General features: G+C 52.4%; 1 protein-coding gene across 1 annotated transcript in view; it reads left to right on the top strand.

Annotated features, from left to right (window-relative positions):
• The first annotated feature begins 3684 nt into the window (after nucleotides 1-3684).
• Nucleotides 3685-27063, top strand: part of ANK1 (ankyrin 1) — a 109418-nt gene continuing 86039 nt past the window's right edge. Inside the window, exons 1-2 of the mRNA XM_061134437.1 lie at nucleotides 3685-3723; nucleotides 10364-10465. Of these exons, the coding sequence (XP_060990420.1) occupies nucleotides 3685-3723; nucleotides 10364-10465 (141 nt within the window). The remainder of the gene's footprint in view (nucleotides 3724-10363; nucleotides 10466-27063) is intronic.

Genomic DNA, 27063 nt, shown 5'->3' with positions numbered 1-27063 from the left:
ATTAACACAACGTTGTAAAGCAACTCTACGCCAATAAAAATAATTTTAAAAAATAAATGTGCTATCTAGGAAAAAAGCTCAGTAATAAGACGACAAACAACCCAATTTAAAAAAATGGGCAAAACATTTGAACAAACATATCACCAAAGAAGATATATGGACAGCAAGAAAGCCCCTGAAAAGATGTTTAGCATCATTAGTTATGAGGGAAATGCAAATTAAAACCACAATGAAATACTGCTACCTATCTATTAGAATGTCTAAAGTGGGACTGACCATACCAAGTTGGAGCTTCCATGTCCTAGCTATTGTAAATAGTGCTGCAGTGAACGTCGGGGTGGGCTTCCCTGGTGGTTCAGATGGTAAAAAAAAATCCACCTGCCCATGCAGGAGACTTGGGTTTGATACCTGGGCCGGGAAGATCCCCTGGAGAAGGGAACGGCAACCCATTTCAGTATTCTTGCCTGGGAAAATCCCATGGACAGAGGAGCCTGACAGGCTATAGTCCATGGGGCTGCATATCGGACAGGACCGAGCGACTAACTAATGCCAAGTGTTAGCAAGGATAATGGACCAATGGGAGGGGCTACAAACGGGCAGGAGGAAACTGTTGGAGGTGATTTTGGAGGTTCCCTGTCTTGACTGTAGTGATGGTTTTATAAGGTTCTGTATGTATAAAAACTTACCAAGTCCATTTAAAATATGTAGTTTATAATGTGTCAATTATACTTCAATACAGCTGTTCAAAATGGTCTGTTTTTCAGTTCATTGTGCGAGCCAATTGTATTTGTGCTTTTGAAACTCTTATAAGTACTGTTCTTCTTCCATCTGAGTAGGGCATTTCTCTCTCTCTCAATATTAATGTTGGAACAGTGCTTTGGAATCCCTTGAGATATTGTGCTGGGCTATGATCAGGGCTGTTCCAGTAACCATCATTTATTAATTGAAGCTCGCTGTGTAGAGGCTTTTAGCAAATCTGAGAGGCAGTTTTAAGGGGGCACCATAGCAAAAGACCTGTAAGATAACACGAGGTTTTAAAATGTGTGCATTTTTGTGCCTGAAGGAGGGGCTATGGTGAACCCCCCGCACCCAGGCACCTGTCTTTGGTACAGGGATGTGGTGTTTTCCACCTTTCAGAGGTTGCCTGTCCTCTGATGATGATGAGGGTCTTGGGCCTGGAGAATTCTGCTGCTCCATCTTCAAATACCAGTGTTGGCCCCCACACAGGAGTTCATTGCATTACACATTGTAAGTTACTCTTTTCTGGGATCATCCTGTCCCTCTCTCTTGATCCTTATTTATCCCTTTTACTGGGGACCTTCCCCTAATTGTCAAATAGTGCTGAAGGGGACCTTACTTGTTATTTTTTTTTAAATTGAAATATAGTTGATTCACAATATTAGCTTTCAGTTTCAGGTGTACAACATAGTGATTCAGAATGTTTATAGATTGTACTCCATTTAAAGTTATTATAAAATATTGGCTCTAGTCCCTGTGCTGCACTTTACACCCATATATCTTGTTTATTATAACACCTGGTAGATTGTACCTCTTAATTTTCTTTCCTATCCCCTATCCTCCCCCTCACCGACCTCTCTCCCCACTAGTTTTCTGTATCTGTGAAACTATTTCTCTTTTTTAATATTCATTTGTTTTATTGTTTAGATTCCACATATAAGTGAAAATGCATAGCTATTTGTCTTTCTCTGTCTGACTTAATTTCACTAAGTATAACACGTTTCAGGTTCATCCATGCTGTTGCCAGTGGCAAACTTTCATTCTTTTAATGGCTGAGTAATATTCCATTACGAGCTTCCTTAGTTGCTCAGTCATAGAGCATCCACTTGCCAGTCTAGGAGATTCGGGTTTGATCCCTGGATTGGGAAGATCCCCTGGAGAGAGAAATGACAACCCATTCCAGTATTCTTGCCTGGGAAATCCCATAGACAGAAGAGCCTGCCAGGCTACAGTCCATGGGGTCATAATAAGTCAGACATGACTTAGTGAGCACATAGCTACAACTACAACATTCCACTGTGTATACCACATCTTTATCCATTCCTCTGTTGATGGACACATAGGTTGCTTCCAGTCTTGAAAGAAAGTGAAGTCACTCAGTCTTGTCTGACTCTTTGTGACAGTATGGACTGTAGCCCATCAAGCTCCTCCATCTTTGGGATTTTCCAGGCAAGAATACTGGAGTGGGTTGGCCTCTTGGCTGTTGTAAATAGTGCCGCTATGAATGCATTTTTTCGAATTAGCGCTTCTATTTTCTTGGGCTAAATAGCCAGGAGTGGGATTGCTGGATCATATGGTAGTTCTATTTTTAGCTTTTTTGAGGAACCTCCAGACTGTTTTCCACAGTGGCTGCACCAATTTACAAGAGCACCTTACCTTGGAGAACAGTCAGTTTTTCTAACCTCAGAGCATCTCGCGTGGCGTCCCCTCCTGGCCCTGTGCACACTTAGTTTGGGGATCTTGCCAGTGCTGCTAGCGGAAGGGCTTTGGGTCAGCTGGACCCTCTGTTTCCCAGTAGTAACCTCGGACCTGACCTTAACCTCTCTGGGTTCAGCTTGTCCACCATACAATTTCAAAAGCATCTTCTGGCTTAAGAGGTGGCTGCGAGGGTTAAATGAGGTAATGGCAAAATGTCCTTCACCTCACAGTTACTTAAGGGGTTGATGCCTCCCAAACACACGGCCCTCCTGCGCCCCTGCTTCGGGGCGGGAGGGGTGGGAAAGAGCCTGTGCTATCCGCACTGCTCTTTGCAGAGAGCGTGAAGCTGGGCTCACGATACAAAACGCGCATGTTGGAGCAAGCGGTGTCGCCAGCGGCCGTGACAGCTCCCGGGGTGCTTCTGCGGGCATCGCTCAGAGTAATCCCTAGTGCCACCCCCACCTCCCTGACATGTCTTTGACATCCCCCCCCCCATACCCCCGGAATGACCTCGGGAGAAGGGGAGGATGGTCCGGGAGCAGAATCTGAGCGCTTCCACCGGCCTTGGATGACAATGCCCTAAAACCCGCGTCAGCCTGGAAGGATGAAGGAAGACGTAGTAACACAGTCTGGCCTCGCGGCTTCCCTCCGCCGCCGCGCGCTCTCGGCAGGAGCTGGAATCTCGGGACACACACGGGGCGAGAGCTGGAGACGCGCAAGGCGGCGATGGGCATAAATAGACTCTGCTGAGCTCACCGTGACCGGCCCCGCCGGCCCCGCGGCCCATTCACCCGGGCGGCCGGGGAGGCAGGAGGCAGGGCGGCCACGCCATGCGGCTGGGAGCGCCTCACCTCCATTGGACGTGGGTGCCGCCCCCCCAGCAGCCGCAGGACGCTGCCCCCCGCCGGCCGCCCGCCCCGGCCGCTCGGCCCGCGCGCCCGCCGCAGCCTCCCCGCGCCCGCGCCGCGGGGCTCGGCCGCAGGCGCCTCATCTCCGGAGCCCGCTTCGCGTGAACTTGCCCAGCAGACGCGAGGATGGGGGACACAGTGAAGAGACCCCTCTAGGAGCTGGCGGGCGGGCCGGGGCCGGGGGCCCGGGGGCCGGAGCCCCGCCGGGCCCCGCCGAGCGGCCGGCGCCGGTATTTTTAGCCCGATGCCGGGGAACTTGCTGGCGCTCCGCGCGCCGCCGCGCAGATAACGGGGGAGGGGAGCCGCGCGCGGGCTCGGGTTTCCGCGCGGGCGCCGGACGATGGCAGCGCGACAGGGCAGGTCGGGTCCGGACGCCGCGGTGAGTGCCTGGCCGCCGCGCCCGCGCGGGGTCCACGCCGCCGCCGCCGCTGCCGCCGCGCCCCCAGCCGCGGGCTCGCCGGGCGCCAACTTTCGGGGCGCGGGAGCGGGCGGGGGCGCGCCCGCCGGCCGCCCTTCTGCTGCCTCACGCCTGCGGGCGCCGAGGCTTCCAGCCGGAGCCGGAGGAAAATTCCTCTGACCCGGAGGCCGCCGCCTCGGAGGGGCTGGTGCGGGACGCTTGCCCGGCTGGCGGGCGGGAGGGCGGGCAAAGCGGGGCGCACGGGCGGGCGCGCGGAGGTGCCCGGAGGAGAGTCCCGCCGGGCCGGCTCTGCGATTGGGCGAGGGGGTTGGGGCGGGGGGGCGTCTGGCCGCCCCTCGCGGGAACCCCTCGGACCCGCCGGGATGCCCCGGGCTTGGCCTTGGCCGGAGAAGGGCCGCCTCGCGAGCCCACGGCGCGCCTGGCCCTTAGACCTCAGAAACGCGAGCGCCCGGACGTCCAGAAGCAGCGGGAAATGAATGGGGGGAGAGGGAGCCGGGGCCGCCTGTCCTTTGTCATCCTCACCGCCCCCCCCACCTCCCCGGAGAGCTGTTTGCTGTCCCCATTTTAGCAGTGGGAACGTTGAGGTTGGGAACTTGGAGGCACAGCGTCAAGTGGCAGAGCGGGGCTCCCCGCCAGCGCTGCCCACCGTCAGGGTCCGCGGGTGGCTTTTCTCCCGTCCCGCGTCGCCCAGCCTCCGAGCCCGCTGCCGGAGGAGCCCAGGAAGGGGACGGCTGGTTCCCCCCACCCCCCTGGCCTCGCACTGGGGTGGATAGCTTCGAAAAGGACCTTAGGGTCTCCGGCTTGCCCGCCTCGTTTCGTCAGCGACACCTTTAACAGTCCAACTTTCCAGAGAGAAAAAAGGAAAGCAACCTAATGAAAACGCACCCTGGGGCCGCAGGGGTTCACGGCTGCTTCTCTGTAGTCGGTGGGATTGAGGCAGGGGCCAGGCAGGTGTGCTGCGGGCGCTGCGCCTTCCCTTTGGAGGCCCCACATGGACCGCCAGGAGCACCCGAGCGCTGAGTCCGAAGGGCACTCAGAACTTGAGGGCTAGCCCCACGCAGGCCCTGCTCTGCCTGGTCTCCTCGTAGAGCTGCGGCCCCCTGGGACAGGGTCCACAGCCTGGACCGGGAGGTCCGACCCTGACTCTGGCCAAGAAACTGCCTTTTGCCCAGACAGGGCCCTTTGGGAAGGAGATCCCCTCTTACCGCTGTTTACAGAAGCTGGTAAGAGCTGTTTCCAGTCATCGTTTTAGATGAGAATTTTGCACTCAAAGACCTTGAAAAAGTCATGATTCGTCCTGGGAAAACTCCGGTCATCTCAAGCTCCAGACAAGGCCTGCGGAAGCCATGGGTTCTCCCCGCTGCCTGGTCTAAACTTCAGCTTCGCTCTGGTGTTGGGCTCTGGTCTTGGGGAGCCTCCCCCACCCCCAGATGCAATCTCCCACCCCCCAATTACCCCACCCCCACCCCTTGCTTGCTGACATTTGGCAGCAGGCTTCTGGCTCTCTCTCCGGACACTGGAGCCCCCAGGGCTACTATCTATTGCTAAATTCGTATGGCCCCACTCAGGAAGTGCAAGTTTAATAATAGTCTGGGTGTCTCAGGTAACCAAGGGCTCACCTCCCTTTTCTGAAGAGCAGCCCTGATGGGAACTTGACTCCCAGGAGGAATCCTGGTCCCTTTCTTCCCCTCTACTTCCTTCCTCCAGAGGGGAGGGCTGAAGTGGGCACAGTCTCTGAGTGGGGGCAGAAGGCTCCCCCCCTCCTCCCCCAGCCAGAGCTGAGCTGAGCTGGAGAGGAATCTCAGGGCGGGAGAACGTGGGCAGTGAGGAAGCACTGCTTAGATTCACATCCTGACCCGGCTAGGATTCGCTGTGTGACCTCAGACAATGTGCTTAACGTCTCTGTGACTTGTTTAGCTCCTCAGTGAGGAGGAAATAAGGAAAAGTACCTGCCTCCAGAAATTATTGGGGGGAGCCAATGAATCTGTGGATGGAGAGGGCTTAACACAGAGGAAGGGCTTTATAAAGGTAACTTCTGTTGTTATGGAAGGAAGTTCAGGGACATCACATGAGTTGACCTATAGGGATGGGGGCTGGGGACACCGTGAGATGTGTGTGTCCCCTCCTCCCCTGAGTGCTGGCAGTTTTCTCAGGGGAAAAATTAGATTTCCATAAAGCTCAAGATGAGCATGGAGCAGAGGTGTGAGCAGGCAGCCTTGGTGGGGTGATCAGAGGGGTGACAGCTCTCGGGGGGTGATGCAGAGGTTAGGGGCATCATGGACTGACTTTTCTGGATGCAGGGAACAGCCTTCTCTCACCCCTCTGATCTCTCCACTCAGAGGCTGCCCTACAGGGAGGAGCAGTCAGGAAGGGCCAGGGACTCTGCTCCAGTCTGTCCAACTGCTGAGATAGTCTGGGGCATGTTTGTCACCGTTGTTTTTCTGGCTGGTGTTTACTCCTGTAAACAGTCTAAAATGGAGCCTATTGGATTCTTTTGACTTTCCGCCCTGTTGGATTATAGACTGTTCCTAAATGCACCAGGAAGCGGCTCCTAGGACGGGTCATTGAGTTGGAGGTAATTGAATTAGCGGCTCGGCAGAATGAGCTGGCAAGAGGTGGTCTCATACTCCAAAGAGGGTCATTTGCTCTGCAGCTGAGATAGCCCCCGGCACCCAGGAGATGCCCACTGCATGCTTGTCGAATGGGTCACTTTCTAACTCTGTCACGTTGCGCTTCGAATCTTCAGGGCAGGGACGTATATGCAGAATTTCTACTCTCTCCATCTTTGCCCTAGCGGGATCCTGGACTTGCAACAGGACCTCAGGAAATAGTCGTAGGATTAACTGAGGGGGTTCCCAGTGGAATGACACCATTATTACCTACAATCCACCTGTAAGATACTCCCAGGATCCTGCTTGGGTTATGACTACCCTATACCCAGAGAAGACAAGAGAGGAAACGAAAAAGCCTTAGTAATTGAACTTCACCCCTAGTTATGTAGGTGACCTTAGCCAGTCACTTCCTTTTTGCCATCAGTTTTATGATCAGAGAAGGGAAGGACTGAGACTAGATGATTCCTTTCTAGAGGCCCATCTTGGACTTAATGCAGTGACCAGGGTCAGAGCAGAGACCTGCCGGGTCCCTTTCTCTGCTGTGAGTTCACTGCTTAATTGGAAAAGGCATGGGCCCCTCCCGGCTCCTACATCTGTCAGGGCTTTCTGGTCAGCCTGAGGTTTGAAATTGCGGAGAATGTGCTTCGAGATCAAAGGCAGTAGGAAGATGTAGGCTTGGTTCAGGGAGTCGTGGCCTGAATCCCCAAGTATTAATCATCGCAGAACCTGGGCAAACCGTTCACCTCCTCCAACCTCTAAAATGGACATCATCGTTACACCAACCTCCACAATCCAGTTTGTGATCAGGATTAAAAGATAGAATGTTGGTAATATATTGAATTGGCCAAAATGGTCATTCGGATTTCTCCTTAACAGCTTGCAGAAAAACTCAAACTTTTGGGCCAGCCCAATACTTGCCCAGTGATTGATATAAGTATATAATTTCACGGTGCAATTATATACACAACAGGAAGTATTCAGCCTTCCTCAGCCTAGTCTAGGTCGGGCTTCCCCTGCCCTCTATTTATCTGCTTGTCTGTCTGTTGTAAATACTCTCCTTTGCTGTCTAGATTCATTGTTTTGAATAGTGACAGTGTCGTGAGCTGGTGTTGCATCTGTTTTTATCCACCATGCTCAGTTTTCATCCCTAATGCTCTGGTCATGCTGCAGAAGATAGTTTGAGCAGGTGGGAGATGTGTTTCTAATACTGTCATTTTGGGGGAATAATATACTGTATATTTCTAAACAGCTGAGTCCACAGAGGCCTTCTGAAGCAGCAGGCACTGACATTTTTGGAGAGACTAGACCTTGAGCCTGATTTCTCTGGGAATCCAGCTCATAGGGAACCCATGGATTGGTCCTCATTTCTGAAATACTCCTTTACAGATGCCCTGCCAAGAAGCCTGGGGATACTAGGTGCCCTGTATTTCAGGTCAAGGGAAGTCTTGGCCTAGCAGATGATTCGTGCTTTGAAGGATTCAAAAGAGGTAGAAGATTTGGTCCCTAACCCAAGAAGCAAATGATTTGCCCATGGGAAACAAGACTTGCGTAAAAGAGGAAAGTGTATTGAAAATGCATTTTAAGAAATCGAGCTCTTGTTTCTAGATGTAAAGATGGTAAAGATTGAGTTTCCAAGGTTAGCAGCTCAGAGGACAAAGGGCCTGAGTGGATTGTGAAGAAAGGCAAGACGGGGCTTAACAAGCGAGAGGACGTCAGAGTGAGGGCCTCTCGGGAGACAGGATGGGGATGCCGGGGCGGGGCTGGGGGGAGGACGGGGAGGAACCCGCCATCCTGTTGTGCTGGGGGTGTGCGATCCATGTGTGCAATGAACCAGCAAACTCCGGGCTTGGCTTTGAGCTTATGTACCGGGACCCTCGCGTGCCTGGAGTCAGGGAGGACTGCTGAGCAGGACATCAGGATTTTAGGAAGAGCAGCGAGGTTGAGTGGAGAAGTATCAGCCAGGAGTCTTGGAGCAGGACTGGAGGGCTGAGATGGCTGGGGGCAGCCCTCGGGGGTGAAGGTCTGTAAGGCTGGAGACTCTTTTTCTGCCTTGGATTAGCTCTGGTTCAGTTGTCGTACATGGTGATTGTTGGCTGTAGATTTTGAATCTTCCATGGTTAGGGACCATCATCTGCTCTAACAAACTGCTGCAGACTTGGTGGCTTAAAACAGGAGAAGCTTCTCTCACAGTCTGGAGGCCAGAGGTCTGAACTCAAGGTGTGGGCAGGGCTGCGCTCCCTCTGGAGGTGCCAGAGGGGAGAATCTATGCTTCTGGCTCCTGCTGGATGCCGGCTTCCTGGCTTGTGGCCGCATCACTCCTATCTCTGCCTACATCTCGTGTGTGTGTGTGTGTGTGTGTGCGCACACGCGTGCGTGCGTGTTCTTCTGTCTTTTATAAGGACACTTATCACTGGGTTTAGGGCTGGCTTCCCAGGTGGTGCTGGTGGTAAAGAACTTGCTTGCCAAGAGACGTAGGTTCAATCCTTGGGTCAGGAAGATTCCCCTGGAGGAGGAAATGGCAATTCACTCCAGTATTCTTGCCTGGGAAATCCCGTGGACATAGGAGCCTGTAAAGAGTAGGAGGTGAGGTGGCAAAGAGTAGAACACGAATGAAGTGACTTAGCACACAGCTCACGGGGTATCGAGGGCGCTCATCTCAAGACCCACGACATCATTACATCTGCAAAGACACTTTCCAAGAGGACACATGCTGGGGTTCCAGGGGTTGGGGTACAGACATATCTCAGACACCACCCTTCAGCCCACAACAGCGCATTCTCAGATGACGGGAGCACGAAACAGGGAGACAGAGCACCCCAGGCTGGACCTTCTGGAGGAACAACGGTACAAACCTCCCCCCCAAACCTAAACACTCCCCTTCACTCGCGGCCTGTCATATGACAGCCCTCACCTGTTAAACTCACCCTGAGTGCCCACCACGTGCAAGCCCTGCGCTCCACGCTCACGCTGGTGCAATCACTACACTCACATATAATCTGTAATATTTCCGTTCAGTTTCACAGCCAGGGTATGGGACAAGCCTTGCCCTCCCCTTACAGCTAAGAATGCAGGAGTGGAGGTACCTGCCGACCGTGGGACCCCCTAGATGCAGGGAGCTACTTGGAGGCCCTGCCCTTGTCTGCCTCGCTGGACCTTATGTCACCCCCTTTCCCGCTGTCTCACCCCCTCCCCCTTCTGGCTGTCATTCACCTCTAATACAAGCCGGCGTCCCAGCCAGGGCCTGCTTGCGTCTGTAGGGGGCTGAGCCTCAGCCTACAGACCTAAGTGCTTCACTCTCGTTCAGGAAGACTGGCGAGGGGCGCCTGCCAGGTCAAGAGGCAGGGATCCTGCACAAGTCACGTGGGCTCTCTGGGCCTCAGTTCCCGCATCTGTGAAATGGGCATGGCAGGAGTACTTACCTCCTGCGGATGTCTTTAATGGCTAAATGAACCTCTCTCCTCTCTCTCCCCCCCCCCGCCCCGCCCTGTGTAAATGCATATTATAGTCAAGTGCCGATAATGGTTCCCAGCATGTAGTAAGTGCTGGGTGCTGTTTATGTGAAAGCAAAACCCGCAAACAGCACCAAAGTGCTTCGCCTGATCTCAGCGGGTGGGGCCGGGTGGTGGGGGCCAGGCTCCCGAGTGGGAAGGTGGAGCCTGCGGAGATCCCGAGGCAGGGAGATGCCAGGCCTGCCGAGACGTCTCCCGAGTGGAACGGGAACCCTCTAGAAGGCGGCCCCTCCCGGGTCCCAGCCGAGATCGCTTGCTTATAAATACTCCAGCCCCTGAAGGCTACCCTACCCTTGGGCCAAGAGCTGTCCGTCTTGGGGGGCTCCAGACCCGTGCATGCCTGGGGACCATGGTGGGCACTTAATGGGAGGGGGTGGTGGCTGCCGCCGGGACCTCAGTTCTGTTCGCAGGCCAGGGCTCGAGTGGCCCATGAGCCCCTCAGCACGCAGACCCACTCACAGCTGCTCTCTGTCCTCACAGGCTGATGCTGCTACCAGCTTTCTGAGGGCAGCCAGATCAGGTAACTTGGACAAAGCTTTGGATCACCTGCGGAATGGGGTAGACATTAACACCTGCAACCAGGTAAGTGAGAGGGAGGCGGGTGTGTGGTCTCTAAAGAGTGGCTCATGCCTGGAGCTGCTTTCTGAAGGCTCTGCCTCTATGAACCTTTTTCCCCCTGGCCTCAAACACCCCCCGGGGCTCCCGCCCATTGAAGGCCCTGCCCTGGGCGCGTGCCGGGCCCGCAACGGTCCAGGGCCCCACGGGGAAGGGCTGGTGCCCCGACAGCGTGGGCCGTGCCCCGTCCACCCACCGCGGCCTCTCCCGTCAGAAGTGCCTGCTGGTGCCCGCTGCGGGCTTGGACTTTGTGGCTTTTGAAGCGGGGGCAGGGGGCGGAAGGGCTTTGAAGGATGCTATGTCGGTGGCGACATTCATCTCCTTTGTTCGCCGCGGCCTTTGTGGGTTTGCCGCTGAGAAGGAGGTAGCGCTGAGGACTCCCTGTTGGGTGTTGCCGGAGGCTGAGAACCAGGGCAGATGGAAGGGTTCTCTGGACGTTTCTGGTGCTAAGTGATGGGGCTCTGTGGCGGGGGAAACTGAAGGTGCGCGGGACAGCCTGGGGCACAGATTGGCAGGTGTGGGGCCCGAGACTCGAGGCCCTGACTGAGCAGAGAGCCATATACTCCCTGGGGAAGAGAGGACAGGGGTGGGGCCAGGGCTGTGGATCTGATGCCTTTGGTTTCGTTTGTCTGTTTTTGCCAGTCGGTTGAGTTGTTCGGCTACGTGGCCAATTCTGTTTCTAATTGAGAAGAAATTTACCCATTCTGGCTTCGTAAAAAGCCATCCTAACGATTAGAAAAGTGTTTCTGGTTGTGGTGAGAAGCACCTCGCATAGAATTGACCGTCTCAAGCATTTGTAACTATCCAGTTCAGTGCCCTGAGTTACATCCATGGCCATCATTGCTATCCATCCCCAAGTTCATTTTTCATTTCACAAAACTGAACCTCAGCACCCAGCAAACTAACTCTCCAGCCCCTCCCGACCAGCATCCTCCTGTCTGTCTCTGGGAGTCGCATAGCAGTGAACTCACGATGCAGAGTTTGTCTTTGCGGACCGGCTTATTTCACGGAGCACAGGCTCCCCCGGGTCTGTCTGTGTTGTTCTGGACTGGGTGGCTTTCACAAACCAGCAGAAGAAACACCCAGGATGCAGCTTAAGGCCCCTCAGCCTCGCCTCCCTGCCCCCTACTCTGCTTAAAGTGCGCGGGACCATGTGCTGAGATTCCTTTTGGACACAGTTGGGCTTCTGTGGTCTAAATCCACACATGGAAGCTCAGAGAAGATGGGGTGGGGAGGGTGGGATAGGAAACAGAGGGAGGAGGGTGATACGGAGCAGCAGCCATGGCAGTGGACTCCAGAGGGGAGCCAAGCATGTGGATGGACTTGGGGTGCAGACTGGATGGGGAGAAGCAAGCCCCCGCTTCTGTCATCCCTCCCCCCAAAACATCCCAGACCTGAGGCATTCTGGGTGGTTCTAGATAGCATATTAAAAAGCAGAGACATTACTTTACCAGCAAAGGTCTGTCTAGTCAAGGCTATGGTTTTTCCAGTAGTCATGTATGGATGTGAGAGTTGGACGAGAAAGAAAGCTGAGTGCCGAAGAATTGATGCTTTTGAACTGTGGTGTTGGAGGAGACTCTTGAGAGTCCTTTGGACTGCAAGGAGATCCAATCAGTCCATCCTAAAGGAAATCAGTTCTGAATATTCATTGGAAGGACTGATGAAGCTGAAACTCCAATCCTTTGGCCAACTGATGCAAAGAACTGACTCGTTGGAAAAGACCCTGATGCTGGGAAAGATTGAAGGTGGGAGAAGGGGATGACAGAGGATGAGATGGTTGGATGACATCACTGACTCAATGGACATAAGTTTGAGTGGACTCCAGGAGTTGGTGATGGACAGGGAAGGCTGCAGTCCATGGGGTTGCAAAGAGTCGGATACGACTGAATGACTGAACTGAGTTGAGAGGTTCAGCGCAAAAGGTTGCCTTTGGGGAAGTGGACACTCTGGTCCCATTTCTTTTGTGGAAAGGGACAGAGGAGCAAAGTCTGGGGGCCACGAGAGGGTGCTGGGGTCAGAGGGCTCAGCAGAGGGGCTGTGTGAGCTGTGGTGGTCTCCGCGCCCCCTCCAGGGGGGACACCTGCAGATGCACTCCTGGGGGGCCAGGAGGCGAGCTCCCAGCTTCCTTCGTTCAGGCCCAGAAATGGAGCTGAGCGTCCCTCCACAGAGCAGCTCCTGGTGAGAAGCACCAGCCCCGCAGAGGCCCTCTGAGGGTTAGGACGCCCGCTCTCAAAGGAGCCACTTAGCAGGATCGGGGGCAACTGCGTGGTCCTGAGCCCTGAGCCACGGGCAGGACTCTCCTGATGGGGCTGCTGCCGGCGAGGCCCTACGGGCCTGGCCTGTCCCTGGGCGGCCGCTCTGCGGGGCCCCTCCTCCGTCTATCGCCGGCTCGGCCAGCGCCCAGGCCGCATTTGCACATTATGGGCGCCGTCTCTGATAGGCTTAGTGCTGGAGGAGGCTGCTAACTGCTGCCGGCGAGGAACGGGGGGGCTGGTGGTTAAAGGAAGGGCTCCCCAATGCACAAAGCCCCTCCTGTTGACCTAGCCCCGTGGCTCCTTCACCCCTCACCGAGATCTTAGTCCCACTGGTCCTTTTGTCTTTCGCTCTGCCTGCTGCAGAGCTGCCCCAGGACCGCCAGCATCGCAGGAGCCTCCTTCCCGTGTTACAGGGCGATCGGGCTCTTGCTCCGAGTGGAGATACAGGCGGAGAGGATGACAGGGCACCGGGGTCCGGGGCAAGGTGGGTCAGAACCTAAAGCTCAGCTCACCTTGGCGCATCCCTGGGACAGCGCCCTGGCTCTGTGACATGCACAGACCCATTTTCCTTAGGGCATGAGTGCGTCTTCTCTTTTGAGCACGCATTCACTGTTCTGAGAAGATTAGAAAACACAGGCTCTTGTCCTGGGGTCATGGCTCGAGAATTTGCTTCTGTCGGAACCTTTTGAGCCGATGGACCGCAATCACAGTGATAGGGCAAACGCCGATGCTTACATAAGTAACATACTTTCAGAGGATGTTTCGTGGAAAGAACGAGAGTCGTTTGCCATAATCGGAAATAATTACTCTAAGTAGTGTGGAAAGAGGCTTATATAAGAGACATCTGAATATTCAGGGCAACTTCCTTGGTGCATGGATTTTTGTCTGCTGATTTTTGTCACCATGATTACGGTTGTAGAAAAGAGCAAATCCACACACAAGGACATAGAGCTACACATGGCCTCGCCAGTATCTCTACGTAAATACTCCTTTCATTTATCCAAGCATTTTTCAAGCTTGAAACCCACACCGTCCATGTCTTCCCGGATACTTCCTCAAGTGTAGAGCTGGGCTTTAGGGATTTCATAGTTAAAAAACAAAAGCCATCCTCCTCATCCACTCTGACCCATAGTCTGCTGACTGTGAGAGCTGTTAATCGGGTAATCATGCAAATAGATCTGCAGACAAGCTGTGTTAGGAGCCCAGGAGGAAAGTCACAGTGAGTGAGGAGAGTCTGTAAGAGAGACTTGGGGGTAGGGCCAGAGGTCAGAGAAGACTCCTGGAGGAAGAGCTATTGAGCTAAGGGGTGGGTCAGGGTTAATGAGGGGAGGGAGGGAAGAACATTCCAGAAGCAGAGAAGAGCCCCGAGAGTTTAGAGGGCAGGGTGGCAGAGCGGCTGCAGGCGGGAGGGAGAGACCAGGGACCAGATGAGGTCACCCAGCGAGGTGACCTTGGGGCTGGGCTGGATGCGAGAGGCAGGGGTGATGGTCACAGCAGCCGACGACGGGGTCAGCGTGCCCCAGGGCCCGAGCCGCGTGTGTGCGTCATGCGTGTGGGCACATGTGCGCCCGCGTGTTTCCTGCTCCGCTGCACATGAACCCTCTGGTTGCAGAGTGAGGAGGGGGGTCCGGGGCAGGGCCAGAGCAGCCAGAGCGGCAGGGGTGGGGGGCAGACCAAGAGGGATGGAGACATTTCAGCCCTTGACCTCCTACACAGCCACATGCATGTGTCCTAATGGAGTGTCCACCCAGCTTGTAGACCTGGGGAGGGGTGCCGACCTTTACCCTGAGAGCCGAGGGGGGCGGCCACAGATTCAAGCACAGGAGCCGGGGCGGCGGGTGCCCACTGTGGACACGGCAGGCGGGAGGGCCCACGGGCGGGTACGGGAAAGCCAGTTTTCAGACGACGGCAGCCGTCTGGGAGGGACGTGTCACTGGCCCGGGTAAGGGCCGTGGCTGTGGGGATGGATGAGTTGGACAGGCATGGGGGAAGGGGCAGGAGACTTCAGAAGGGACCCTCAGATGTCTGGCTTGTACTGGGGGGTGGGAACGACCTCTGCTCGCTGACCCAAGAAGTAGGAGCCGGCTCAGTGTGTGGAATTGGGGTGAGGAGGTGACAACGGGATGGGGATCCTCTTACAGAGCCTTTGAGGAATCTGGATATTTGAGCCTGGAATCCAGATAAGAGGTCCAACCCAAAGATAGATATTTGGAAACCATTCAGCATTTGAGGAAGCGAAGTTCTGGCTGTTGGCTCATGAGAACAGCAAGGAGAGGCGTGTCAAATCCAACTCCCCAGTGTCAATTCACACGTGTAGGGGTCAGTTCACCCGTGTTTATTAAACACCTTCTTTGTGCCAAGTATTGGGCGCTGAGCAAGATAGTCAAAAGGGACAACGTCTGTGCTTTCGTGACATTTACAGCTGGTGAAGAAGACGGGTGATAAGAAAGCAAAAAGGTATCTAACGTCTGCTAATGAGACATCCCGTGGAGGAGAGGGGGTGAGGGGTCTAATCTTGAGGGTGGTTAAGCCAGGCCTCTCTCAGGGGGTGATTTGAAAAGAAGTGAGGGAAAACCATGTGGGCTCCTGAGGTGAGCAGAGCAGTCTTGGAAGATGGGGCAGGGGGGGGGAGAGTGGGGGGGAGGATGTGCAAAGGCCCTGGGGCAGCATGGGGTTGGTTTGTTTGGGAAAGAGCAGGAACAGGGTGGCTGCAATGGAGAGATGGAAGGGAGGCATAGGGTGGGGGGAGGTGGGAGACATTGCTGGGGCTGAATCTTGAAGGGTTTTTGGGTCACGGTGAGGACCTGGACTTTGCTCCAAGGGTGATGGGAAGTCTTTGGAAGGTGCTCCATCTGACTTAATATTTAAGAGGTGACCCTGGCTGCCATGTGGAGGATTGTCTCGGGACACAGAAATGGAAGGAGGGAGATGGTGGGGTGTGAGGGAAGGGGCCAGGCAGAACCCCAAGGGGCTTTGAATAAGGGGGAGACACTGTAGAGGGTAAAGCCCAGGGACTTGCCTCCCCAGGGTCACAGGGTCATCGCCTTGGCTAAGGCACATGGGATGTGGGTCCTGGGGACCCTCACTCAGCCCCGGACCGTGTCATTCTCATCACCGGGGCTACCACATGGCAATGGACTGGTTGGGCTGTGTCTCAACTCAGAGGCCATCGTGAAGACCCCGTGGTTCCCAGGGCCTGAAGCTACGTCCCCTGCGGTCACTCCGTATCTTTCACAGCTCAGCGTGTCCAGCCACCCAGAGTGGCTGTGTCTTATCTGTCCCAGGAGACGCTAGGTGTCTGGGGGCAAAGTCCACGGCTGCCTCTGCCCATAACACCTGGCACCCAGCATGTCATGTGGTCAACACTGGGCTGAATAAATGGCTGCGTTATTAGGCACATCCTAACATCAGCTTCCTCCGTCCAGTTTCCAGAATGGTTGCTAGATTGCGGTATCAAAATATTTTATTATGGAGGCCATAGCAAGGTAAAATAATACTTTTCTGGGATGAACTGATTGACCGTATGCACTTAGCCATCAGCCCAATGAAAAGAGAACGAGAGGAAACCAAGTAAAAAATTCTCTGTTCTCCCACATTCCTCGAATTGCCAGGTCTACACAGGGCTCCGACTGGGAACAGCCTGCTCTAACTCCAGGGATGAAAAGCCTCACTGTTTTAGGTTTCATCTCTGTTCTTCTGATGCTCACCAAGCCTGGCCTTCCTGATAGGAACAGAGTTCCTTGAGACCCTTGGAGGCAGTTGCACGTCCGCAGTGCTGGCCCAAGGCAGAGAGTTAGAAGGGCATCACCTGGAGCATCCCAGTTACCTCCACCCCCGAGCCTGCCATCCTTCTCGTGGTCCTCACTGCTGCCTGACCTCCTACTACACGTCTCTGTATGTCTTTATCATGCTCTGTCTTCCCCACTATGGTGGAGACACCCCGATGGGCAAGGACTTTGCTCTGTGTAGTGCCCCTCGTCAGGGATTCTGCCTGGCACGTAGTAGGTGCTCATAATTGCAGTCCCGAGCCGTATAGTCTGCTGTCACCATGAAAGGGGAAAGCTCATGTATTTGGTGCCTAGCCCATGAAGGAACCCCACCTATGCACTGCCACTACGTTTTGTCTTAAAATTTTATTTATGTGTACATTTTTATTGAAATGTAGTTGCAATGCTATGTTAGTTTCAGGGATTCAGCAAAGTGGTTCAGTTTTATATATATATATATATAATTCTTTTCTTATATTTTCTTCCATTATAGGCTGTTACAAGGTGTTGATTATAGCTCCCCAAGCTATACAGTAGGTCCTTGGTGCTTATCTCTTTTGTATACAGTAGTATGCTTGCACGCTCACTCAGTCGTGTCCAACTCTTTGTGACCCCATGGACTGTAGCCCGCCAGGCTCCTTTGTCCATGGGATTCTCCAGACAAGAACACAGGAGTGGGTTTCCATTTCCTCCTCCAGGGGATCTTCCCAGCCCAGGGATCGAGCCCATGTCCCTTGTGTCTCTTTGCATCGGCAGGCAGATTCTTTACCCCTGAGCCACCCGGGAAGCCCCGTGTATGATAGTGTGTGTATTTTAATCTTTCCCTCCTCCCCTTCTCCTCTGGTAACCGTGTTTGTTTTCTGTGTCTGTGAATCTATTTCTGTTTTGTGAGTTCATTTGTAGTCTTTTTTTTAGATTCCACATATAAGTGATATCATATGGTGTTTGTCTTTCTCTGTCTGGCTTGCTTCCTTCAGTATGATGATCTCTAGGTCCATCCACGTCGTTGCAAATGTAAGCACTGCCGCTTTTAAGAGCATAATGAAATAGTCGCTCTCAGAATAATGACTCTTTTGCAGGATGGCGGTTTTGGCACCAGCCACATGCGTCAAATATGTGGCAATATTTGCTGCCGAAGCCAGAAGCTCGACCATCTGAGCAATCACAAAAACATAAACAATTTCCAACACAGCCCACGAGAGCATGCAAAACCATCCGAGTTCCATCGATGTTCCCTAAATTTCCACGTGTGCCGTCACACACAGGCCACCACTGCTGGGTACTTGTTTATCTGGAAGGTGAAGGGTTTTCAGCATTTCAGATACATGGAGCCACGGAATAATCTTTTCTGCAGCAGCCAAATGCCAAGTCTTCTGATCAGGATTCGTTGGGCTCTGGTGATTGTGATAATTGCTACCTTTCCAAATTACAGTCTTAGAGCTTAGAGGAGAGCGGGGCATTCAACTCTCACTTTTGTAGCTCGGAAAGCTGAGGTTCAGAGGTTACTTCTGAATGTCTTCTGAGCTTTATGACTTTGGATTTGGAGAGATGGGTTGGCAAAGACCACCTGAAGTTTCTCTGCTCATTCGTTTATTCTAAAAATTTTAGATGTATTTAAAATTTTTTTCTTTCAATTTTTTTTCTTTTTAAGAATTTATTTTATTGAAGTGTAGTTGATTTACAACATTGTGTTCATTTCTGCCGTATAGTGAAGCGACTTTGTTATACACATAAATTCTTTTTCACGTGCTTTGCCATTGTGGTTTACCACAAGATATTGAATAGGGTTCCCATTGCTATCCAGTAGGACCTTGTTCTTTACCCACTCTACATATACTAGTTCTACAAACATAAACCAAGCTCTTACAATGCCCCCAGCACATTGGTAGACACTTAACTCATCCATGCCCTGCTCTCAAAGAACTCAAAGGCTAGTAAAGAAGCCCAGCTTGGAAATAGAAGGTTACACGTCTAGTAGCATCCGGGAGGAACACAGAGGCTGTTTTCATTCATTCACTCCATACACTTCTTGAGCTGTTCTACTAAGCCACGTGCTGCCCACTAAGAGGGAGTCCCGGCGTCGACTCCCCCGTCGCTCCCCATCTGGGGGTGGTGGCTGGGATGCCAGTGAGTCAGAGAAAGCCTCTGAAGAAAGAGTGGGAGTCTGCCAGGGAGACTGAGCAGGGGGAACTGTAGCAAGAAGGAGCAGTCGCTGCAGAGGCAGGGGCGGTGAAGGGCGTGGGGAGTGGGCAGGAGTGAGGTTGGGGGGAATGAAACGTAAGAGGGAAGGATGGGGGCAGTCAGGCTAGGAGGGTACATCTGGATCAAGGCTGATACGCAGCCTATTACTCTTCTCTGGATTCATCTTTTCTTTTTTCTTTTTGGCCGCACCGCGTGGCATGCGAGATCTTAGTTCCTCGACCAGCAATTGAACCCACGCCCCCTGCAGTGGACATGCAGAGTCTTAACCTCTGGACCCCTGGGGAATTCCCCTCTGGCATCATCTTTTGCCTAGGAACTGCTGATCGGCATAGAGATCGTGTTCATCTACATCCTCCCCTAATTCTACCTGTACCTCCCCCAACTCACACAGAAAGCCTCTCCCTGTAATGACAGGGTAACACATTGAGCCTTCTGGTGGGCTTCTCAGGTGACTCATGGGTAAAGAATCCACTTGCAGTGCAGGAGACCTGGGTTCGATCCCTGGATCAGGAAGATGCCCTGGAGGAGAGCATGACAACCCACTCCAATGTTCTTGCCTGGAGAATCCCACAGACAAGAGGAGCCTGGTGGGCTACAGTCCGTGGGGTCGCAGATTTGGACACGACTGAAGCGGCTGAGCCCACGCACAAGCTTTCTGGAAGCATGCAGCTCTGGATTAGTGATGAGGAGAGGGGAAGGATGTGTAATTGCAGCCCCCACATGGGAGAGAGGTGGTCCTGGGGAGGTGGGGAAGTGCAGGTGAATGAGGGGAGCGCCAGATACCCCAGCGTCCAGTTCCAGGGACAGTTTCCACCAGAGAAAGATGTTTGTGAAAAAGACAGAACCTGAAAACCTCCTTCCCCTGAATTATTTTAAATAGGTAAATTACTTCTGCATCGCGGCAGAAATGAGCTATTTGATGTTCATCTTGCTAATTACAGTGACTAATTTATCGTTTGAAAGGAAGCTGATTGCTTGACTGGAGTCAGGGTGACCCATGGTGCTTAAGAATCGCAGGTTTCAGTTCTCCGACGTCTCCGCTTTCTCAAGCCCCTCCAGGCACACCCACTTTGAAGGCCTGCATCACCCTCCTGGGGTGGATGATAGAGCAGGTGCTTGATTAGTAAGGTCGGCAGAGAGGCGAAGAGGCTTCCTGGGCTGGAGCCAGGGTCTCCCAACACTGAACTCTGAGGACAGGCTGACTGTGCAGCGAGCGCCCCCATTCTCTGGGCGGCCTTCCTTGTGCTGGTTTTATTTTCATTTTCCTTCCCTCCTGGTGAAGGAAGAGTCAACAGACCGCTTCGGGCAAATAAAGGTGCCCACTGGTAGCAACAGTGGGGACATCTCTGGGATCCTAGGGATGAGAAAGGTTGACAGCATCATCAGGAATGATCTGGAATGCTTCACAAGGAAAGCACAGCTTCCAAAGTCCACTCGGTGGTTTGACTGCTCTGAGTTTATAACGTGAAGACCAGATGTGCCATCTTCGTTTCGAGAGACTGAAAAGAAAGATAGGTCTGTGTGCGTGTCGGGTTGCAAGCATGTGAGTTCAGTTCCGCCAATGCCTGGGGAGAACACAGTGAGTGCCCAGGCCCCAGGCTGGGATCAGAGGTACAGTGAGAAGCGGGACTCTGCAGACAGTCCTACTTGGGGACAGAGACTCGAGAGCTGGTAGGCGCAGTGATAAGGTCATCAAGTGCCCTGGGGATATGGTCGGGAGAGCGACTAACTTTGGGAGCTGGGAATACAGTGTGTGTGTGTGGGGCGGGGGGGTGGGGGGGGGGAGGCGGGGCGGATGAGAGAGAGACAAAGAAATTCAGAGAGGAAAATGACATGGGATCTGGGCCTTGGAAGAGGATTTATCTCCCTGGCTAACAGAGGAAATGTAAACACAGTTCGTTTTCTTTCCAAGTAGAATAGAGCAGGTGTGTGAATTTGTTCTGGCATCGTTGACACTCGAATGTGAATTCTCTAATAGGCACGTTTTTGGCATTTGTGAGAACCATCTTCCTAGGTTTCATTGTTTCGTGATTTTTAATTTAACAACAGATGAATATAGGGTGGTTGCTGAAAAAGTCACCCTTGATAGAAATATAGAAAGTCGGTCTTCTGGAAGTCTCCCCTTCTGCCCCCACGTCCCTCAAATCACTGTGAGCAATTTGTCATGAGTCTTGTATCTTTCTCTGCATCTCTGCATGCAGAAACATATCTCTTGATTGTCTTCTGAGAGTGCATACAACTGTTTGATTCTGGAATTGTGGAATTAAGAGGAAGCAAGCTGGGACTTCCCTGGTGGTCCAGTGGCTGAGACTCCACGCTCCCAATGCAGGGGGCCCGGGTTCAATCCCTGGTCGGGGAACTAGATCCCGCATGCCACAACTAAGACCTGTTGCAGCCAAATAAATAAATATTAAAAAAAATTTTTTTTTTTAAAAAAGAGGAAACAGGCCTGCCATTTTGAAGACTCACAGACAAAGGCCCCGGAGGTGAAGTGACATGTCTAGACATTAGGAGGACAGCTGAGAGGCCTTCGTTCGGTATCTGATGTCCTTCCCCTGCTTCTGAAGGGCTGGCTCTTTTTATCCTTTCGAAGGGAGGCCGAGATCTTGGACGTGGACACTCTTTCCAGTCCACAGGAGGTTTTCTTAGCGGCTGAGCTGCATGTCAGAGTCCCATTGTCTCATTGCCCTGAGCTCACCCTTTCTGGCCTGTCCCTAGGGGCCTCCCGCCCCTGCAGCTGCTGGGCGGCTGAGCTGGGAGGCTGCCCAGGTGTGTGTCCAGTGAGGAGCGGCCAAGGGACCAGGTTGAAGCATCTCTTCCCAGAGCTTGCAAAGACGTGTGGGTTTCTTTTTTTTTTCCTTCTTAAGATAATGAAAAGCATTCGGGTGTTTCCTTCCTTGTGAATATCCAGTAAACCAGAATCAGAAGCAGTACCTGGGTCAGGAGATAAACTCTGATTGTGATAGAGCAGAGGAGGGGCGTGCTCAGAGCTGGCTCTGAGCGTTCCTCTCAGACCCTGCGCCTTCCTCCCGGTTTCTGAGCTTCTCCTCCCTTCCGCGGTCCTGGACCAGAGACCGGCTGGCGAAAGAGACGAAGGGTGATTTCCCGCCAGGGTGACAGCCATCACGTCGGCTCTTTCTGGCTTCCGATGCGTTAGATCCAGGATCATGTATTTTTAGCAGACCTTTCCCATCAAGCAGTCACACGATATCCGGGTCAGGAGGAGGCTGCGGGCGGGGGGCCTGCCCTCCCATCAGCTGGTTCCCACGCACGGCTTAGGCTGCTCTCTGGACTTTCCAGCCTGGAACGGTCTCTAGACTCTGGTAAAGGTGGCACCCCTTGGGCCTGCAGAACTCAGGGATGTGTGTGCTCAGCCTCCCACACCGTCTCTGGTCCTAGATGTGCAGGGACCCCAGTGGGCTGCCCATCCTCTCCCACCACAGCCAGCACCCAGAGTCATCCTCAGCTCTGCCTCGGCTTCTCCGACAGCCTCTGCTACTCTCACCCCATGGCTCCCTCCTACCCAGTCCCTGACTTTGTTTTTTTTTTTTAATTTTAAATTTCCGCACCTATAGAAAAGTTCCATGAACAGTACAAAGACTCCTCCGTCACCCAGATCCTCTGACCTTTCCTGTCTGTTGATGTGTAAGAGGTACAGAGATGGTGTCATTCCCCATCACTGCTAAACATCCGGTGGGTACCATGCGAAAGTCAGGACACTTTCCCGCATAATACAGGATCTCTCAAGGAGTGCACTTTGGGCTCACTTGTCACGTCTTATGGGTCTCCTTCAATCTGGAATGCTTCCTCAGTCTTGGCCCGTCTCATCTTCTTGACTGTCTTCCATCCTGTACTTTGAACCCTGGTTGTGTCCGCAGACGTTTCCTGGTGACCAGGCTGAGGCCATGCACTCTTGGCAGGATCCTGTAGAAATCAAGCTCTCTTTCCATATCCGAGGATGTTCACCTTGATATTGGTGTCTGCCAAATTTTTCTTCTGTAAAATCATTGATTTTTTTTCCCTTTGTGGTTGCTCAGTGTTTTCTTGGGGAAGAATATTCTCATGTATTGCCAATAGCCTGTTCCTCATCAGACTTCCAGCCACCATTCTTGGCAAACATGGTTGGTTCTACCTGCATCGGTTACCACTGTGATGGTTTCAAAGAATGCTTTTCCATCTTCATCATTCCTCCCACACTTATTAGCTGTTATTCCACTGAAGGATAAGCTTTCCCTTATTTCTTACTGATTCATTTTTTCATTATTTATTTATACCTGTTCAGATTCAAGAGTTCATTTGATGGGCTGTAGTCTGATACTCTCGGATGATCAAATTTCAATCAGGCCACTAGCAGGCTTTTCAATAAGCTGGCTTCTGTGTTCTCTGACGTGTCTGCATCATTCTTTGATTTCTTTACTTTAGGGCAGAAGTTATGTCAGCATCGTTTTGTACTTTCCCTCCCCCAGTGCTGAATCAGCCGCTTTTCCAAGGCCTCTGTTTCTTGGGTGGAGCCTGGTATGTAGACACCAAAATCTGGTCTCTCAGTGTGCCCATTGCTGCTGCTTTTGTGTGTGTGCACACATCTATAATGATGTCTACATCTGTCTGTGTGTGTGTGTTTAAAAATCCATGAGATCAGGCCAATACTTCTAGTTTTAATCCAAGACCTCAGGGCTCTTCCTAACCTTTCCTCTTTCCAGGTTTAAATTTCTTCAGACAGTGAGCAGCCTGACTCCACTGATGTGCATCACCTTCAACATACTTGTTTATTTGCTCTATGTACCCACCTCCCAAGCACTCCAGAGCAGCCCCCACCTCCTTCTCAGATGCCTCTGCAGGGCACCCCTCTGGTTCATCATCCTGCATGCTCAGATGCCAGCATCTTCTGGCTGGATTGGGGGAGGGGGAGCGGTGTGAGGGAAGGGAGAGGAAGAAAAGGGAAGATGGGGACATTCCTGTTCCCTTTCGATTTTGTTTCTGTTTAGGCTGAAAACCTAATGCAGGCAATTTGAGGAGAGGCCCCAAGATTTACATTGTTGTAGTCATTTCTTTGTCAGCAGCTTAGTCCAAGCCCTTATCTCATGAGCCCAGGATAACAGTCACCTCATCTCTCCTTCCCCATCACCTCAGGTTGCTCACCATCTCCTTGGCCTTTGGTTTCCATGGTCTCTGCCTCTCCTTCTTCCCTGACCCTTTCCCTATTCCCCATAAATTAAAGGATTCAGAGGCAGGATAGCCACCATGTCGACCTTTTTGTTTCCGGCGCCCCATTTAGATTCTTATTTCCTGCTCTGTTTCAGGGCTGCAGACCTGCAAATATATAATGTCAGTGATCTTGCTCCACAAATAAGAACCAATAATAGAGCAAAGCCAGAGGTCACAAATGCATCAGCAGGTTGTTATTCAGGGAATTAAGCTTCTGTAACATAGAGTAGAGTACTTACCTTCTCTGAACAGATAGAGCAAGCTAATAGAGGATCCAGACTGAGTGGGAAAGTAGGGTGTAACATAGAAGAACTAGGGGTATGATCCTGTGTGTGCACGTCCTTTTCCTTTATGGGAGAGACTCTCACTCTTTGCTGACCACCTGAAGGCAAGTTACCTGAAAGCCCCTCCCCGGCTTCTTCTTGTTCCCCTCCGGGGTCCTTGGCTTCTTGGCTTTCTCTGCCACTACTCTGGTCTGTTCTTCCAGGACTCCACTCCTTTCCTTCCCCATCAAAGCTTCCCCTGCCCAGGGCTTCATCACTTCTGGCGGTAGGGCAGCCAAAATTAATCTGATAAGCCCAATCAATAGTAAGGTAGTAGGTGTTTATGAATAAAAAGGCCATGCTTCCCAGTTGCTACAGGAGCAGACATCGCTTAGCTCAGAGAAAAGGGGTAGGGACTAGAATCATGAGTTTGGGGGGGGGCAGTGGGGTGGGAGGGGCAGGTGGGCATGAAGTCCTTAGGACATAGCCAGAAACTGTGCCCTTGGGGGCAGGACTGGCTGAGTGTGCCAGTGAAATACTCATCAAGTGTGAGAAAAGGTGTGGAACAGAACGTGTCCACGCAAGCACGCCAGCACCAGCCTTGGAGGTATTCCTGGAGTTTCCAAAGAGGCAAAGGGTCTCCAGACACCATGGCCTCTCCATTTGGAGCAGTCCTCTACTCTGGACAGGACGAGAGTTTGAATTGCCTGTGACACATCTACTGTATTTGTACATTGAGAAATCAATTAGCGTAATTGGGGCAATCAGAGACGTGGAACAGAGGGATCATTTGCTGAGAACAAATGTCTAGAGTTGTCTGTTTTGCCAGTGGAATTTTTCACAGTTGGTACAAGAAAATACTGCAAATTAAATCATTCAGGCTGAATGATTTTTTTTCCCTTTCTTCTTAAAAATGTTAAAAGAAACACAGCCTGGCTGAGATCTCCGCTCCCTCGCATCAGACAGATTGCTGCTCAGAAGAACCCACTAAATTGACATTTTACCTGAAAAAAAAAGAGCAAAGGCAAATGAAAAACTGCAGGTGTGCATGCTTGGCATGAATATTTTTGCCAGAAAGATCCTAAAATGGTTGTCTGCTGTGTTCAGACCATGTGGGAGAAGATCATATGGAGGCCAGGTGGCCTCAGAGACTCAGGATAGAGTTTCTAGGATGTAAAAAGCTTCGAAGAACATTGCTCCCACCCTAACAGCAAAAAAAGCCTGGATACTCTTCAGAATGACAGTTTTCCCTAAGCCTATCAGAAGGCTGAGATCGCAAGGCAACAAGGTTGGCTGAATTCTCAAAAGGGACAAGCCCTCCTAGGAGAGGCCCCTGTTTCAGTTTTGGTAGATGTAGGAGAGAAAAGCAGTTGCCATAAAGCCTAAGTCTTACCAGATTCTTGGCTAACAAGCCAGCGTGGCTGCAGTGTGTCTGGAACCTCAGGCCTCCACCAGGGGCTCCTGAGAAATACTGGAGTGAATCAGATCAGAAAGCATCCCTGGTGAGCAGAGAGCTCACGACAGGAGAACGGGTGTTGCCTATGGCTGTGGGATCCGGGTGGAGGGGACCACAGACAAAGCCTTGCCTGCTTTCCAGACTCTTCCTTTATGTGAAGCAAAAACAGACCCTCTCCCCTTCGGACCCCAGGCAGAAATCCCGTCTCGAGGGAAGAAGTAGAGTCAAACTGCCTCTGCTTTTGGTGAGGGTGGGAGACCTTCCAGCCCCAGGACACAGGCAGAGACCCCTGCAGGAAAGGGGGGGGGGGGGTGGTCACAACCTCTGTACCCCTAGGGAGGGCGGGAAACTGGGGCCAGTAACTGTCTTGTACCAAGAAAAAGCAGAGATCTGCTTGTGTTAGGGGAGGAAGAGCAAGGAAATGTCACTCAACACCAAGTACAGAGACAAGGCAAGTTTTGCTGCTACGGAGAAAAGGGGGGAAAATAATGGGAAAAAATAAAACTAAACACCTCCACCTTTGAGGTCCAAGAGCAAAGCCTGCCTAAGACTGAAGCTGGACCAGGACAGAAGAGAAGCTCCGTACTCCAGCCTTGTAACAAGGAAGAACATAGGGCTGCAGGGAGGGGGGCAAGAGTGTGGAGAAAGACCCCAGTGGAGGCACAGGCATACCAGGATGGGCTGGAAGCTGAGGGGAGATCAGGAACACAGAACAGGCCTCTGACGTCCCAACTCCAGCTCTGGACTCAAGGGGACAGCAGCCTATGAAAGGCTGTGTGCACCAGGGGTCACAGAACACCCGGGTGCAGGCCAACTCCTGAGTGGATTGACTCAGCTCCCCCACCTTCACTCCTGTGCCAACAGCTTCTCAGAAAAAGAAGAAGAAGCATGTCCATTTCCAGGCACAATTACTTCAGTCTCTACTGTTCTTCTGAGTATGATGTCTGGCACTCAATTAAAAATTACTATACACACAAAGTAAGAGAGAGCAAAGCGTTGTCAATAGACAAAGCCATCAACAGAGCCAGACTCAGAGATGACCTGGGTGTTGGAGCTATCAGATGGACTTCACCTGTGCTTAATATGGATCTGGTAGGAAAAATGGACACCATTTGCGAACAGAGGAAGTTTTAGCAGAGTGGGGAAAACTGTAGAAAGGTGTTCATCACTCAGTTCTGTCCCAGTCTTTGCGACCCCATGGACTGTAGCCCACCAGGCTCCTCTGTCCATGGAGTTTTTCAGGCCAGAATACTGGAGTGGGTTGCCTTTTCCTTCTCCAGGGGGGTCTTCCCAACCCGGGGTTTGAACCCACATCTTCCGCATTACAGGCAGATTCTTTACCGTCTGAGCCACTAGAGAAGCCCCAGCTGTAAGAAAGAGCCCAATGAAATGCTAGAAATTTAAAAAAAAAAAGTTT

Source organism: Dama dama, chromosome 32 (genome assembly GCF_033118175.1).
Source record: "Dama dama isolate Ldn47 chromosome 32, ASM3311817v1, whole genome shotgun sequence".
NCBI lineage: Eukaryota > Metazoa > Chordata > Mammalia > Artiodactyla > Cervidae > Dama > Dama dama.
Note: the sequence above shows the minus strand (reverse complement) of the source record. Positions and strands in the feature narration are given on the sequence as shown.